The following is a 15,739-nucleotide window of genomic DNA, read 5'->3' as shown; positions in this document are numbered from 1 at the left end:
CTGGCGCATTTCACCATGCGAGGTGGATGGCTAAAATAATATACACTTTAAAAATATTTATTTTTCGAAACGAATTTCCTCTCAACCAGGAAGAGTATAGTAGCATTAGAGATACATGTATATTTCTAATTAACATTTATATTGAGCCGTGGATTTTGACCCCAATGACTGCTATGGCGCCACGTGTAGATCTAGAATTCATCAAAAATATAATTCATTACAAAAATGTTAACGAAGAAATAAGCGATGTGGCATTAAAAAAAATTTTGAACCATTTATGGTACTTGTCACCGGAGAATGCGGCGCTATCGTTTTTTGATAAAAAAGTTTCAGTAGAAACAAAAAGATCAATGGTACAAGTACTACAAAATGTAAACAATAATAATAATTATAAGAGATACATGAGAACGACTATAGAAATTAAAAATCTTGCGAATTTAGAAATACAACATTTCGTATCATCCGAATCAAATAATTTTTTCAAACGGTTCAATATAAATTCAGATTTTCTTTTAATTGATCCAGCACTATGGGAAACTAATAATAATTATATCGAAGCGATAGGTATTATAACAAAATTAGAAGTTGTAAATGATGTTGCCGAAAGAGTAGTAAAATTAATGAAAGATTATAATTCAACGTTATACAAAAACGAAGAAGAAAAACAATTCATATTACATATTGTAACCGATTATAGGGAAAAATACCCAAAAATTGATAAAACAACATTAAGTACAGATCTTTAAAAATTATTTATATTCTTATTATAATTAGGCCTATAAATAAAATATTTAATTATAAGTATTTAACTTTCTTTTTCTACTTTTCCTTACATTAATGTGAGATCAAATTTTATATTTAAAAAATAAATATTAAAAATTTTGCATAAACAAATTCATTAAACAATTTAATTTTTGCTTTGATATAATAAAAATATTACATTAAAATAAACCAACTCGTTGCGACACGTCTTCCCTTTGTCCGATCGACTTGAAATTTGGAGGGAATTAGTTTTTTACCGAGTAGAAGGGTCGCATCAAATGAATTTAAAAAAAATTTTTGCACAAGAGTAGCTAAGGTCCACTCTAATGTACCTACCTGTGGGTGGTCATAAAGACCAGCCCCACAGTTAGAAAGAATAGCAATGCCCAAGCTCCGAGGGTTTGAAAAGGGACAAAAACGAGGAAAAGGGCGATGTTTTTCCCGAACATGTTCGCCGGATCCACCACCTCGTGGATCGCTGAATTTGGTTCGCGAACACAGTTTTCGTCTAACCCAGCGGGGCTACTTTTACGACTTTACGCCTATTAGGAGGGTCATTTGTTAGCGAACTCTGCTATTTCCCGTCCACACTACGGCGAAAACCGGTGAATAACAGGGTTAGCTACCATGTTCACGAACGGTATACGCGAACCAGTGTTCGCGCAGTGTGGACCCGGGGTAAGAACTCTAGAAGATTCCAGGAATCGGAAATCTCCGTGCGAGCGCCCGGCTAATTAGTCTTTTATCAGCCACGATAAAAACAACACGCGCTTTGAGCAGTCTGCCTGCTTCGTTTTACCGAACACGTGCGCTTCGGTTTTTCGCGCTTTGAATATCTCCGAACTCTGTGCTTCGGGATAGTGCAAATTGATAATTTCGCTTTCCTAAAAACTGTATACATATATTAAGTAAGGACTTGTACATCATTTGTGTTGTAAATATAGACGTTTTCGTACAAAAAGGGCTTCGGCGAGCGCATCGGCAGCTCAATTCATTGCTCGAACTTTTTGACGCAACCTCCACCCAAAAAAGGGCGAGATTGCTCAAACGTTTGGTTAAAATATATTTTAATACTTATTGCTTCAACATTTCTATCGATTAATTGTTTTGTTACTCGTTAATTTCGCAACTTACATAAATAGTTATTTTTTTTTTTTTTGTAGAATGTCATTGTTTATAAAACATAAGTTAATAAATTACAATTTTACACAGTTTTTTTTTGGAAATTGATCGGTGTACGAATACTTTCTACACCCACTGTAATTACTTTTTATCATTATCGGTGAGATATTTAATAAATTATTGGGCTGTCTGGAAAGTTCATGCCGATTTTTAATAGGCGGTACAGGTCTGAATATATCGGAATGGTTGAAAACAAATAACATGTGGACATCCCTTAAAAAGTGGAAAAATTGTGGAACAGAATGGTACATATATAATTCAATAAATATATATCGAAATTCAAACATGTCTTCGAATGTTTCTGAAAAATTGGCACGAACTTTCTGGACAACCCCCAATATCATTAAAATATGTTCTCTGACACTGTCAGAAATGGAATATATACAAGATAATCAAATTTACTAAAGATATCATAACTTTTTTCAGTTATAAGAATTAAGGGAGCGTCCACATACTTTTGAGCGGCAGTATACCATCCGTCCATCCACATTTTTATCCATTCATACATACAGGGTGTTCAAAAAAGAGCATTCAATATTTATATGGTGTAGGGCACACTGTACTGAGTAAAAAAACTTTAGTAAGCATAGGTCCAAAGGTCAACCGTTTCTGAGATATAAATACTACTGGGTTTTCGATATTTATAGAAGATTTTCCACGTGTCCACCGCTCATTTCTGTACACGAAATTGAAAAAATGGAATTGACGAAATTGTCGGCATTTGAATGGGAACATTCAGAACGCAATTTATAAACACTGACATAAACATCGCATGCGATGGAAAGCAAGTAAGTCAATCATGATACTAGCCAACAAAAATGTTTATATCTCAGAAACGGTTGACCTTCGGACCTATGTTTACTAAAGCTTTTTTACTCGGTACAGTGTGCCTATACACCATCATATAAATATCGAATGCTTTTTTTTAACCCCTTGGGTACATTTGACGTCTAAGACATGTCATTCACTTGTTTTCCCTAGGAGCGGATTACGTGTCTAAAACATTGTAGCTTGTATCAGTCATAATAGAAGAGGCAATTACAGTATTTTGGTGAACATTATTTGCGATACACTGCCCCATTATGTCAAAAACAAGGAATATATTTTATGATAGTGATAGCGAAAATGACTTTGAGAAATCTGAAGAATTGTTCAGTGATCCTGAAATTGACAATTACAATGAAATACAAGGCGAAGGTGATGAAGACGATATTGAAATAGAAAATGATGACAATTTTAATATAATATCAAGGTTTCGAAGACGCACAAGACGTCTATCGAGCAGTGATAGTGAATCTTCTCCAAGCAACCAAAAATTATATCCGTTCCACATGCGAATATTTTCTCAAATAAATCCGTACCCAAGAGATTAACACCCTGTATATATTCGTAATGTTATGCGCATAATAATAATGATAAAAATAATAAAAAGAAAGTAGATTTAAAAATTATTTTGTTGTCCAGAGCTGGAGCTTTCTCCACGTTCGAAGCACACAGGCGTATATTCTGGACTTCGTTTAAATGCTCCCATGGCAGCTTGAAATAATATCTCTTGTATTTTAAATTTAACGACGGTTCGCTCAAGCTCGGTTGGCAGCTTTCGTATTTCTAGCGCCATTAATTCCCCAAATATGGAATATTCGTCTCTCTTTTTCTCCAATTCTTGATTCAGTAATTCTTGCATCGTTGTGAATGCAATGTCTGTCCTGTCCGCTGCTGTCCTTTTCTTCCCTTGTCCAAGTGGTTCAAATTGTTTCAAAGAGTTTCCTTCTCCGCTATCCTCATTATTTTCAGGAACCTCGCTTTCACTCTCACGCCTCTGAAAAGTTTTTCAAATGTTTTCTGTCATCAGTATCGCTGTCTATACATTGATTGCAAGTTGAGAAAACTCCAAAGAAACATTACGAGCCGTTTATTACAATTTTAGAGGCATTGCGATAATTGTGATACAAAGAAACGCTTACCATCTTGATACTTGTCGCCCTCATTGCTCTCGGCTTGTTTATGCCGTGTAAAAATTTCATATGCTTATACGCAAACCATTTGGATTCGTACGTGGCACCGATTCCGCTCCCAGATCTTTTTGAATCCAATATCTTTTTCCTCTCTCTTCTGTAGGCAGCCAACAGAGATTTCATCTTCTTTTCCACCTCCTTTGGATTTGTAGAAAAATGCTCGCTAATCTCCTCCCACGCGTCCTTTTTCTTTGCGATATTTCGATACTCTCTCAGAGCAACGTTCCACAGACATTCGTGTTTTTTAAACTTCCCGATTAACTCTATACTGCGTTCACTTGTCCACTCCATTTTTCGCAATCACTTAGCGTTCGACACGGTGTCTTGAGACTTTCAGACTTATACAAGTAAATGCAGTGTGCTTTTACACAGACAGTCCTAATCACGATTTTTATGATAAGGGCTGCCGAAAGCACGATCCACGGTTGCAAAATGCACGACGCAAAGTGGGACGAATTAATAATGTTTTAATAAAAATTATAAAAAAACAATAAACATATAAATCAGGTGTTATCGACACGAATATGGCGTTTGATATGATTCTGATATGATTAGAATAGGTTCTTTATTGCCCCTTTAAACATATGGTAAACAGATGTTTTTCGAAGCGTTCTTTGAAAAACACTCGATTGTTTTTCATAAAATGTATATGAAATTTTGCTTCGGCCTGAATATTTTTGGTTGGAGTAGGGTTGATGAAACCGAGCGAAATGGGGTATCCGTCTCGATACAGGAAGACCCGGTCCATAGTCGCAAGCACTCTGCGCGGTAGCGTAGCCGATGAACCAGTGTATCTGTTGTGGTAATTCAAATTCAAGTGTCAGCATAAACAAGCTATGTGAACCTGGCACCCGACTTTATCAAAAAATTAATCTTTTTTTTTTTTTATAGAAAATGATTGCATTTTGTTTGTACTTGATTGTAGTAATAATAGTTTCGTTTGTACCATCATCGATTGATAATTAAAAATAAATTAAAAATAAATTCAGAAAATGGTCAGCACTCGACATTGAAATTTTCGAAATCTGTTTTTTCCCCTATTTTTTTAGACATACAACAAGCTATCGATGTTAACTTTAATACGTGCCCCAAATCTTCGAAAGTTTTAAATGAAAAATACATACATGAATTTTTTTCAATCGGTTACTTCTTTTTTCTTTAACTCCAATGAAAATTGATGAAACCGTTTGGAATTTGACAGAATTTTTACTGGTATTAATAGAAACAACCCCTAATAATTGCAAATTTTTATCTTAATTATTTCCTTTTATTGGCTCGTTGCGCCATTATAAAACTTTATGATATTCAATAGATATTAATTTTATGTTTCAGTTAAACATGTGGAGTTAGATATTACAAGGTCATATCACTATATCAAACAATTGTTGATACATTTGAATTGTACAATTTAAACTATTGAGATACAAACGAAACGAAACGAAACGCGGTACCAACGGTTATAAACGATTCTAAAGAATGGGGAAGAAACAGATTTTAAAATTCTTAGAGAGCGAAAGAATAGAGTCTTTTTATATATTTTATATAATATTTTACTCTATTTTATAACAGAGTGTTTTTTGCGCATTGAAAATTCATTTCAGAACACGATGATTCTTACTACTTTTTCAATCGCGAAACTAGAGTCAGTTTTGTTCGCCGAGTACAATTTTCGCGCGCGTTCACAGATTTTTTTATTTTTACTTTTTTGTTTTTTTTAATTATCATGTACTATATAAAATACTTCGTTACCGATAATAGAGTCAGTGACGGCGAATCATCGTTTCATTGAGCGGTGCTCTACGAGCCAAAAATGTAAGTACCTAGACTTAATTCGGCTTTTTATTGAAATTGCAACGACCAAATGATAAAAATAGATTCTTAAATTTTATGTTAATTTTTGCAGATTCTTTAGGCGTATATACTCTGATAGCATTATTAGCAGATTCAACGTTCAGACGATGAAGAATATTTGGCGGCTGGGGAGTTGCATGATGATTTTTGTTCCTCTGATCATCAACCATGCCTTGGGACATAAAGGTCCAAATCGGAACTGGTGATCGGTTGCATGCAAGTATAATTGCTTAAAGGTCTTGGAAAATGCAATGAAAAATATGAAATAATTTCTAGTTAATTCATGTGAATACTCAACAGCTCTATACAGTGTGTCCCAAAAATGTTGTAACACATTGAAAGAGGTGGTTAATTTTTAACATTTTCAGCCACTAGCTTAACGTTAAACTAGCAGCGACACGATTTTCTTGAAAACGGTAACAGGTACAACATTTCTTTTGGTGGTACAAATTAGTAGAAATTCAGTACTAAATGTATCCGCTTTGATTTTATCATTTATATTAATTTTTAATATTTTCAGCCACTAGCTTAATATTAAGCTAGCAGCGTCACGATTTTCTTGAAAACGGTAACAGGTACAAAATTTCTTTTGGTGGTGTAAATTAGTACAAAATATTAGGTTGTCCTAAAAGTTTCTTTCGTTTTATTAATAAGTAATACATACACAATATTTTATGTCTAATGTTACATTATTGAATTGAATTGAATTGATTCATTTTGCTCCATTACTGTTACAACATCAACATCTAAGAAATTAGAGTGTCTATTTATATAAACACTACCGCACAAAATAATTGAGTGGAAATTACAAAAGAAACTTTTGGGACAACCTAATAAGTACTAAATACTCCACTAAGTCCGATACGATTCTGCTGATTTGGTCCTGCCAGCTTAAGAGAGGTTTAAAAATCGACATATCTGACATACCACTCCCAGATTTTGACAGAGATTATAAGTGATCCGCTTTTAGCGAATCTTTGCAAAATATAGTGCTAAACAACACTTAGTTTGCTAATGTTGACAAACTCCAATACCTCAAAGGATGCTTGAAGGGCTCGGCCATCTCAGTGGTAAAATCTTTACCAATCATGAACAGTTTGTTGGAACCAGCTTGGAAAGCAGTCAAAAATCAGTATAAAAGCAAGAGGTTGATATTGAAATCCTACCTGGATATGATCATCAACGCTCCACCTCCAACTATCAAGTCAGCTCCATCTCTGCATGCTCTAGTCGACTCGTTCTTGGAAGCTCAGAGTGCAATCACCAAGTTAGAACCGGTTGAAAATCATCTAGTGTGTTTGCTTGTCCATTTGTTGTTGCTGAAAGTAGACAGCTCTGTCAGGACTCGCTGGGAGAACTCACTCGAACAAGATGATACGCCAATTCTGCAACAGTTAACGGAATTCTTATGCTCCAGGGCCTTTCTGTTTGCTTCTTGTGTGTTTTTTTTTAAGGTATTAAATATTGGGTTGTCCAGAAAGTTCGTGCCAATTTATAAGAAAAATTCAAAGGCATATTTGAATTTTGATATATATGTAAGCTTTGTGTATAGGTTGGTGAGCTATACATATGTTCCACAGAGAACGGTAGTGGAGATAAATAAACCGATAGATAGACAGAGGAACTAAAAATATCTTTAAACAGATAATTTACATAAATAATTAGTAGGTAATTCACATATAGTATGCATAGAGAACATAGGGAAACACAGACATTAAATTGTTGATTCTCTATATTTTAAGTTAGGTAATATAGCACGTGTACAAACTATTTATTATGTAATAATAATAAACCTCTATATTTTAGACGAATCAACCTTGTGTTTTTGCTTAAGGAAGGTGTCCTGAACAATATTATATATATTATTGAATTATATAAATACCATTTTGTTCCAGGACCTTTCTACCTTTTAAGGAATGCACCCATGTTAATTGTTTTCAACCATTCCAATATAAACAGACATGTACCACCTACCAAAAATTGGCACGGACTTTCCAGACAAACTAATTATAATTTTTATTGTATTCATATTGTTAATTCATGAAGAACTTGCTAGTTGAAATTATGTTGGAAAGCTGGAACACGTACCAAATTCCTAAAGATTGAAAAAAGGATGACTATGTGTAGGAACTATAATTCCTATAGCTCGTGCTACGCGAGGCATTCTTTTCACATAAATTTAAAACGCTATATTCGTGTTAGATGTGTTGTTGTTAAAACAAAAGTAATTAATTCAAAATACATCCTATTGGCTAACATCGTTTATTAACATTGCAAATTTAAATTATATTTTCATGTATGTAAATATATAAATAAATTGTAAATAAGTTAAGTGGAAACTAAATTTAATTCCTACATATGTTTATTGGAAAAATCAGGTACAAAGGCTCTACGTCCCATAACCCTAACGTCGTGCCCAGACAGAATAACAGAAAAAATTATAACTAGAAGACTGCAACCGTAGACTGAAGAACTCAAGATATTAGACAAGACACAGTCAGAATTCTGAGAAAGCTGCTCCACAATGGACAATTTAGACAGATTAATAGTGGAAATAAAAGAAAACATGAGAAATTCAGATATAATCATAACCACCTTCATCAACATACAAGGAACATAAAATAATGTAAATCTGAATACACTAATACAAATATTAAAGGAAATGAGATGCTCTAGTAACATACTAAATTGGATAAATGTATGGCTCAAAAGAAAGGACAATAGAATTTATTAACAACAGAGGAGAAAAATACGAAATACCATGGAGAAAAGGAGTACCACAAGGATCAATACTTAGCCCGATGTTATTTAACATACACATCGCAGGAATAAATAATATAATAAATATACCAAATACATTTACGCTCCAATATGCAAACGACATTGGAATAATTTCAAAGGAAAAAAACCCAGAAACAACCAAAATTAAGCCATAACAGCAATAAACAATTTGAATAAATTCTTAACAGAGAGACACCTTACAATTTTAAAAGACAAAACACTAATGATAAACTTCAACAACAGAACTAAATTTGAGGAAATCACATTAAATATCCCAAACCCTACAAGAGGAATAAAAATTAAATCAGTAAAAGAAGTCAAATTCTTGGGAGTCATATTTGATCAAAACCTGAACTTCAAATCTCATTGTAAATCAGTGATGGGCATTACCCTAGGTTTAGAATAAATCAGGAGTTTGTTGACATGTTTGTCTCGTTTCTTCTTTTGAACATTTTCCAAAAAAGGAAACAAGAGAAACACATCACCAAACTTAGGATTTATTTGAAGCTTAAAGTTTTGCCCATATTTGTTGTAAATATATGATAGACAAATGGAAAGAAATAATAAAAATCATAAAATATTTATGCCATGGAAGGAAAAGTATTAGACAAGACCAAGCGATCAATCTTGTGAAGGAAATGATTTCATCAATGATAAAGTATGCAACATCAATTTACCTATACGATAGAAATATCTAACAAACAACAAGAAGAAATCAGAAAATTGTAATCTGTAGAAATCAGAACAGCAATAGGTTATATAATCACAAGCCCGGTCAATATAATGTACTCGTACAAATATAATTACAAAAAGGAGAAACAAACAGTTTTGTTACAGAAACATAATATGATGTATACGAACCATGTCGACTTTGGCCTTCTGTCGGCAACCTGGAGCCACGTGGAGCACAATAGAAACCAAACCGAATGTAGAGGAAAAAATATTTCACGTAGCAAAATCATACCAAAGTATAATATAATATGGAAATAAATTACAGGAACAAAATAATAGACGGAAGTCGATCACAACAGATACTCAACTAACTAACTAACTAAGAGCGTGTTTGGAAATTAGCTAACAGCACTGTTCAGAACCGTCGGTACTGGATTTTCATTTGAAAATGCTTTTTAATATGGCTAACGAGATTGTAACGTTGTGTAACGTACTACCATTTTGTCAGACATCGGTCCTAGGGAATTGCGGACTTCCAGTTGTCGAGACTGTCAGCAGTGACAGTGACTCGTTACGAGGGTCGGGGAGCGTAAAGACTCCGTTTATAACTGCACATACGAGAATCACAGAAATGTCAGTATTTATTGTTTTCCACCTTTTCTAATTTTTCCTAAAAAGCAGAGAAGAAAGCATCTCGAAAAGGTGGCGCTGGTTGCTTCCTGTGTATTTAACGCCTTCCAGAGGAAAACGTTACTATCAGAAAGTAACTAGTTTTCTCTAGCACGTGCGGGGACAGAGGTCGCCACAATGATGTAGCGATTTGAATTTTTGATATTTATAAAGTTTTATTAAAACAATAACATACGAACAACAACTTAACAATAACAACTCTCTATTTATGTGTGCGACGATTTTACAGACTTTCTACGATCCACGTTCTATGTCGACTCTTTTCCTAATGCTTTCTTCCTTGGTTTTTTAGGTGAAAATTGAAAAGCTGGAAAAGGTGCAAAGCTCCAAAGCAACAGATGCAATGGAAATTGTGACCTCGCAGACAGTGCTTTGATACAGAAAGTATACAGAATGTATACTTTCTTTTGTTATATAATATTAACAAACTAACTTTGCATATGCAAAAGGATATGCATGTAGTAATGTAAAAAGTCGTCAAATAATTAATGAATAAAAAATAAATCAAAGTTTGATATTATTGTAAAGTATAATAACTGAAGAGTGGTATAAACAACACCACTTCGTTTATAGATTATAAATAATAATACATTGTTCAACCGACGCAAATCCACATCCTAACCACAAACACACATGCGGAAATTACGTCGGTGCACGATACGTTAGCACAAAGTCAGTCGCTCATATGAAAATGGATTAATATTACAAACTAAGTCATTGTGCCCGCTGCCTTCGCCCATCCAAGTAGCACCTGGGAACGTGAATGAGTTCAGACAACGAACACGGAAGGGTTAAACCTGAAAATCCTCAATAAAAAGAATAATTAGTAAATTTAAGCGGGCTAACATTGTTTTCTTCTTTGAAAAATTCTATTATCAAGAAAAATGACTCTAATTAAAATTGAATATAAAGAATATTATCGAAATGAATTGAATATTAAGATAAATATTGAGCTACTTTCAGGTGATTCCATTTGTCAAAGTATATTTTTTAAGGAACATACACAAGTGCTCAAAATGTGTTTACTTTGACTCAGAAATCGACCTATCGCGGACCGTCCTTCTTGTACATAGGTACATAAAAATATCAACGGAATAAATGTATACTTGAAAGAACAAAAATATAAGTATATTTAATACATTTATATATTTAATTATATTATATATTATTGCATTTTTGAAAATTATATTTGAATTCATAACTTGAAATATACAGGGTGTCCCAAAAGTCGGGGAGGAGCCGGAAATGGAGGGTAGCTGAGACGATTCTGAACAACAATTTCCTTTGCAAAAATGTCGGATGGGGCTTCGTTAAGGAGATATTAAGCGAAAACCCCGACCAATCAGAGCGCGCGTAGACCGTTCGAGCGGCCGCGGTAGCGAAGGCTACGCGCTGACGGCCGCGCTTGTACGCGAACAAGTGACTCGACGTGCATCGAAAGACATTGACGCTGCCGCCTAGCGCGTAGCCTTCGCTACCGCGGCCGCTCGAACGGTCTACGCGCGCTCTGATTGGTCGGGGTTTTCGCTTAATATCTCCTTAACGAAGCCCCATCCGACATTTTTGCAAAGGAAATTGTTGTTCAGAATTGTCTCAGCTACCCCCCATTTCCGGCTCCTCCCCGACTTTTGGGACACCCTGTATAGGAAAAATCTACTGTATCTTTATATCATGATTTTATAAATATCGATATGTATATACTCTCAATGAGTATTTGTATAAAAAAATATTTATTCTAAAGTGGAATATCATTTTATCGTTTTATTAATAGAAAACGCGAAGTACAAGACCCTATTCTACACTAATAAATATACAACAGGGAATGTTCACTATTCACGAGTATGCCAAGCAATGCATACTCGTTGTCACTTTACTCGCCAAACACCACGTATACAACCAGTCACCCGGTGGCGATTCGGACCTTTCGTCCTACGACATGATCGAGGACCGGAGGAACCATAAAGCATACGACTCACCAACCGTTGTCTTGATAATGGACATGATAGTGGCTCTGGATCTCGCCGATCATCCTAGTAGCTCTGGATCATGTCGAACAACGTAGTAGCTCAGCTCTCGAGTGCTTGGATCAACAGGATCAATAGTAAAAAATCTGTAAAGAGGAGAAAAATCATTAGTCATTAGTCGTCACAACACTGACCAACAAATTTAAACTTTTTTTAAATTCCGCGATATCCACTAGGTGCTTCTTATAGGGTTCCTTGCCCTAAACACGAATCTGAAAGTGAAATTGCTCCATCGCCCTTAGTTTTCGAGAAATTCGCGATTTTGTAAATACGGTCGATTTTGAGAGAAAACGTAATACTACTTGAAAACTACGAACGCTAAAAAGTTCTATTTAGTCTTAAAAGATAGAGGAGTGTTTTCTAAATATGTGGACATATTCCTTTAGAATTATCTGCTCTTTTGAATGTCTGTAAATGAACACCGAAATTCAAAAAGTTGCCGACGCGAGTACTTTTCACGAAATACTTTTGTATTTTTATGAAAAGTTATTCGTCTAGGTCCTATTTACTATGCATTATAGGATTCTGCAAACATTTCTGAAGAGAAAACCACCCGCGGTAAATGTTGGAACGTTTTCTAGTTCGTACAGATCCAGAAAATATTAATTTAGATCGCACGAATTCTATTTGCCGGCGCGCAGGCTTTGCTCGCTTTATATCGGTGAATCAGGGCCGTCGTCATGCGTTCTGCACCAATCGTCGCCACGCGCTTGAATAATAACCATCAAATTCTCGTAACTTCGTTAAAATTCGTCCCACATTGACGAATATAAAACCATTTTACAGCTTAATATTTCTACTTTTCGATACTTTAATCTTTTGTTATTTAAGTTAGTGTTTGGGGGGTAAACTCTGCTCTAAAGAGAGATTTTTTATAGCTAGCAGTTTTCATTAAAAATGAACAACAAAATATACAATTATAGATTGAATTAATTGTTAAATAATTCAATTTAGATTTAAATAAAGTTTGCTCAATATCAAATTAGCAAAAGTCGAATAATTGAAGATACAAAAACAGGAAATTAATGATTAAAATTTAAGCAGTGGACAATTGTCTCCGTTTTGTTGAGTTGCAGTATAAATGAAATGTTAAAAATGAAGAATTACTTATCTGGAACATGTAAATGTAATACAAAAACCGATAGCGCGTGGCACCGATTAGATGAATCCCGTAGCGACGGCCCTGACTGACCGAAACATAGCGAGCAATGGCTGTGCAGCGGCAAAACACCGTTCATGCGTTCCGAGTTGACGTTTTGTCAAACCGTATAGACTAGAAATCGTTCCAACATTTGCCGCGGGTGGTTTTCTCTTCAGAAATGTTTGCAGAATCCGATAACGTAGTGTAAAATCGACCTAGGTGAATAACTTTTCATTAAAATACAAAAGTATTTCGTGAAAGATTCACGCATCATCACCTTTTTGAACTTCGGTGTTCATTTACAGGCATTCAAAGGAGCAGATAATTCTAAAGGAATATGTCCTCATATTCAGAAAACACTTCTCTATCTTTTAAGACTAAGTAAAACTTTCTAGTGTTCGTAATTTTCAAGTAGTACTACGTTTTCTCTCAAAATCAGCCGTTTTTACAAAATCTCGTATTTCTCGAAAATTAAGGGTGATGAAGCAATTTCACTTTTAGATTCGTATTTAGGACGAGGAACCCTGTACGAATCACCTAGTGGATATCGCGGGAAAAAAAATCGTGTTTGACAGTGTAATTAGAATCCGCGACAAACACCGACTCTATCACCCGTATGCCCTAAAGTCTAGAGAAGTCTAGATTCGAACCTTCGAAAAGCATAAATGTGTCATCTACACGTTACTTGAATAAAGTTAAGTTTTATACAAAGTGTGTTCCTTAATTAAAACGCGAGTTTCCCATTACCGGGTCCCCACAAGATTGTAGCGGCCTCTCTCATAGTTCCAAGAAATACCAAAAGTTGGCAAGACTAAGACAGTTGAACGGCGGCATCGTTAAAACGAGAATATCCTGTGAATATTCGGTAGTTTAGAAAATATACGCATAGTGAGAAATAACGTGTTTCCGTTAACAAAAAGATTCCTTGCTTCCTAAAAATAAAATCCACTACAAGATATATGATGTGGCGACTTCTGTCCCCGCACGCGTTAGGGAAAAACTAGTTATTTTCTGTTAGTAACGTTTTCCTCCGGAAGGCGAGAAAATATACAGGAAGCGACCAACGCCACCTTTTCTACCTTTTCCAATTTTTCCTAAACAGCAGAGAAGAAAGCATCTGGAAAAGATGGCGCTGGTCGCTTCTTGTACATTTTCTCGCCTTCCGGAGGAAAACGTTACTAACAGAAAGTAACTAGTTTTCCCTAGCGCGTGCCGGGGCAGAGGTCGTCACAATGATGTAGGTATTTATGTACCAGATCTAACCTACAGAACTTATTACGAAATAACAACACGGTTTAACTAACAAAGTTTTAATAACAGGAACAAGAATAGAAATAACAATTTAGAAATTTTACGATTTGCGGTAGACGTATACGCTTTCTTAGTCCGGAAAGAAGTGCTAACAAAAAACTACGCTTCCTTCTCCTTAAAACTGCGGGAACATCTAGGTATAAAAATCCCTAGATGTTCCTCAGTTAGTGAAGGTGTAAGGGTTGGTCGCCTTGGCCTAACCTCACAATGATGTAGGGATTGGTTTACTAATGATTAACTTTATTTTAAATATTTTTATTTATAAGTTAAAAGTGCCCGCTGGACATGGATTAATACATTGCTTATTTATAGTGAGACAGAAACACCCTCTGCGTCAAGCCACTAAATCACAAAAACAAATTAGCATGAGATCACAATCTTCAGTGCTTCTGGCACGAATAGCCGAGGAAGACAAAGAAAATAGGAAGGAGTATTATAATAAAAAATTGGCATTACTGGAGAGGGATGTAGTAGCCAAAGAAAGAATTGCGGCAGCCTTAGAAACTTTGGCTACTACATACTATGGATAAATCATATGAAAGTTCTATTGATTACTTTGTTTTTAGTAATTATGCAATACCTTATTCTTAATTACTGAGTAATTCAATTACTTACAACTACCCAGAAAGTAATTAAAAGGTATCCCAAATCTAAAGTATATAAAATTATCTCAAAATAATTAAAAAGTAATTATAATTATCTTTTAATTACATTTAGATATTTTTATTTACTTTAGATTTGGAATACCTTTTAATTACTTTCTGGGTAGTTATAAGAAATTATTTAAAAGTAATTGAATTACTCAGTAATTACGAATAATGTATTGCATAATTACTAAAAAGAAAGTACTCAAGAATTACTTAAAATTGCTTAAACTATGTACGTTATGCATATTTTTCTTAGTGGAATAGGCCTATTGGGGACACCACTTAAAAAAAAACGCGTTGACAGCAAAATTATCTCATGGGTAACGTGGAAAGATATTGGAATTGTAATGGAAAAGAGGTACAAATAATTTTTTCATAACAGTATAGGGTAAAACATTTACTAGATGAATTCGAATGTAATTATTCCAAATTGTAATGAATACAAAAGTAATCATTACTTTACAGCTCTGTATACAAGTTAAGGTGCCTGTACATATCTACTTTAAAATAGTAATGTAATAATAAAGTAGTTATAAAAATGACTGATATTCTATCATTAAGGGTGCGCAGGAGACAAACTGGCGCCACCAACGGAAAGTAGGTGAACTACTAGATAGTTTTTCCCGTTTTTCAGGCACAATAATGAAAAAAACATATAATAAT

The 15,739-nt window shown here is 34.6% G+C and overlaps 1 protein-coding gene across 2 annotated transcripts in view; it reads right to left on the bottom strand.

Moving 5' to 3' along the window:
* Positions 1–9,778, bottom strand: part of LOC128885338 (uncharacterized) — a 148,067-nt gene extending 138,289 nt beyond the window's left edge. Inside the window, exons 1-4 of one of the 2 annotated variants that reach the window (XM_054139340.1) lie at positions 9,453–9,777; positions 6,977–7,195; positions 3,909–4,753; positions 1,927–3,763 (exon numbers count right to left, since the gene is read on the bottom strand). In XM_054139340.1, coding sequence (XP_053995315.1) covers positions 3,386–3,763; positions 3,909–4,250 — 720 coding nt within the window. In that variant the 5' untranslated portion in view covers positions 4,251–4,753; positions 6,977–7,195; positions 9,453–9,777 and the 3' untranslated portion in view covers positions 1,927–3,385. Of the gene's footprint in view, positions 1–1,926; positions 3,764–3,908; positions 7,196–9,452 lie in introns of those variants that run through there. The other variant, XR_008459585.1, reaches the window with a different exon arrangement.
* Between the last annotated feature and the right edge of the window lie 5,961 nt (positions 9,779–15,739).

The sequence above is a fragment of the Hylaeus anthracinus genome, unplaced genomic scaffold (assembly GCF_026225885.1).
Source record: "Hylaeus anthracinus isolate JK02 unplaced genomic scaffold, UHH_iyHylAnth1.0_haploid 11981, whole genome shotgun sequence".
NCBI lineage: Eukaryota > Metazoa > Arthropoda > Insecta > Hymenoptera > Colletidae > Hylaeus > Hylaeus anthracinus.
The sequence above is the reverse complement of the archived record's forward strand: the minus strand, read 5'-3'. Positions and strand labels throughout refer to the sequence as shown.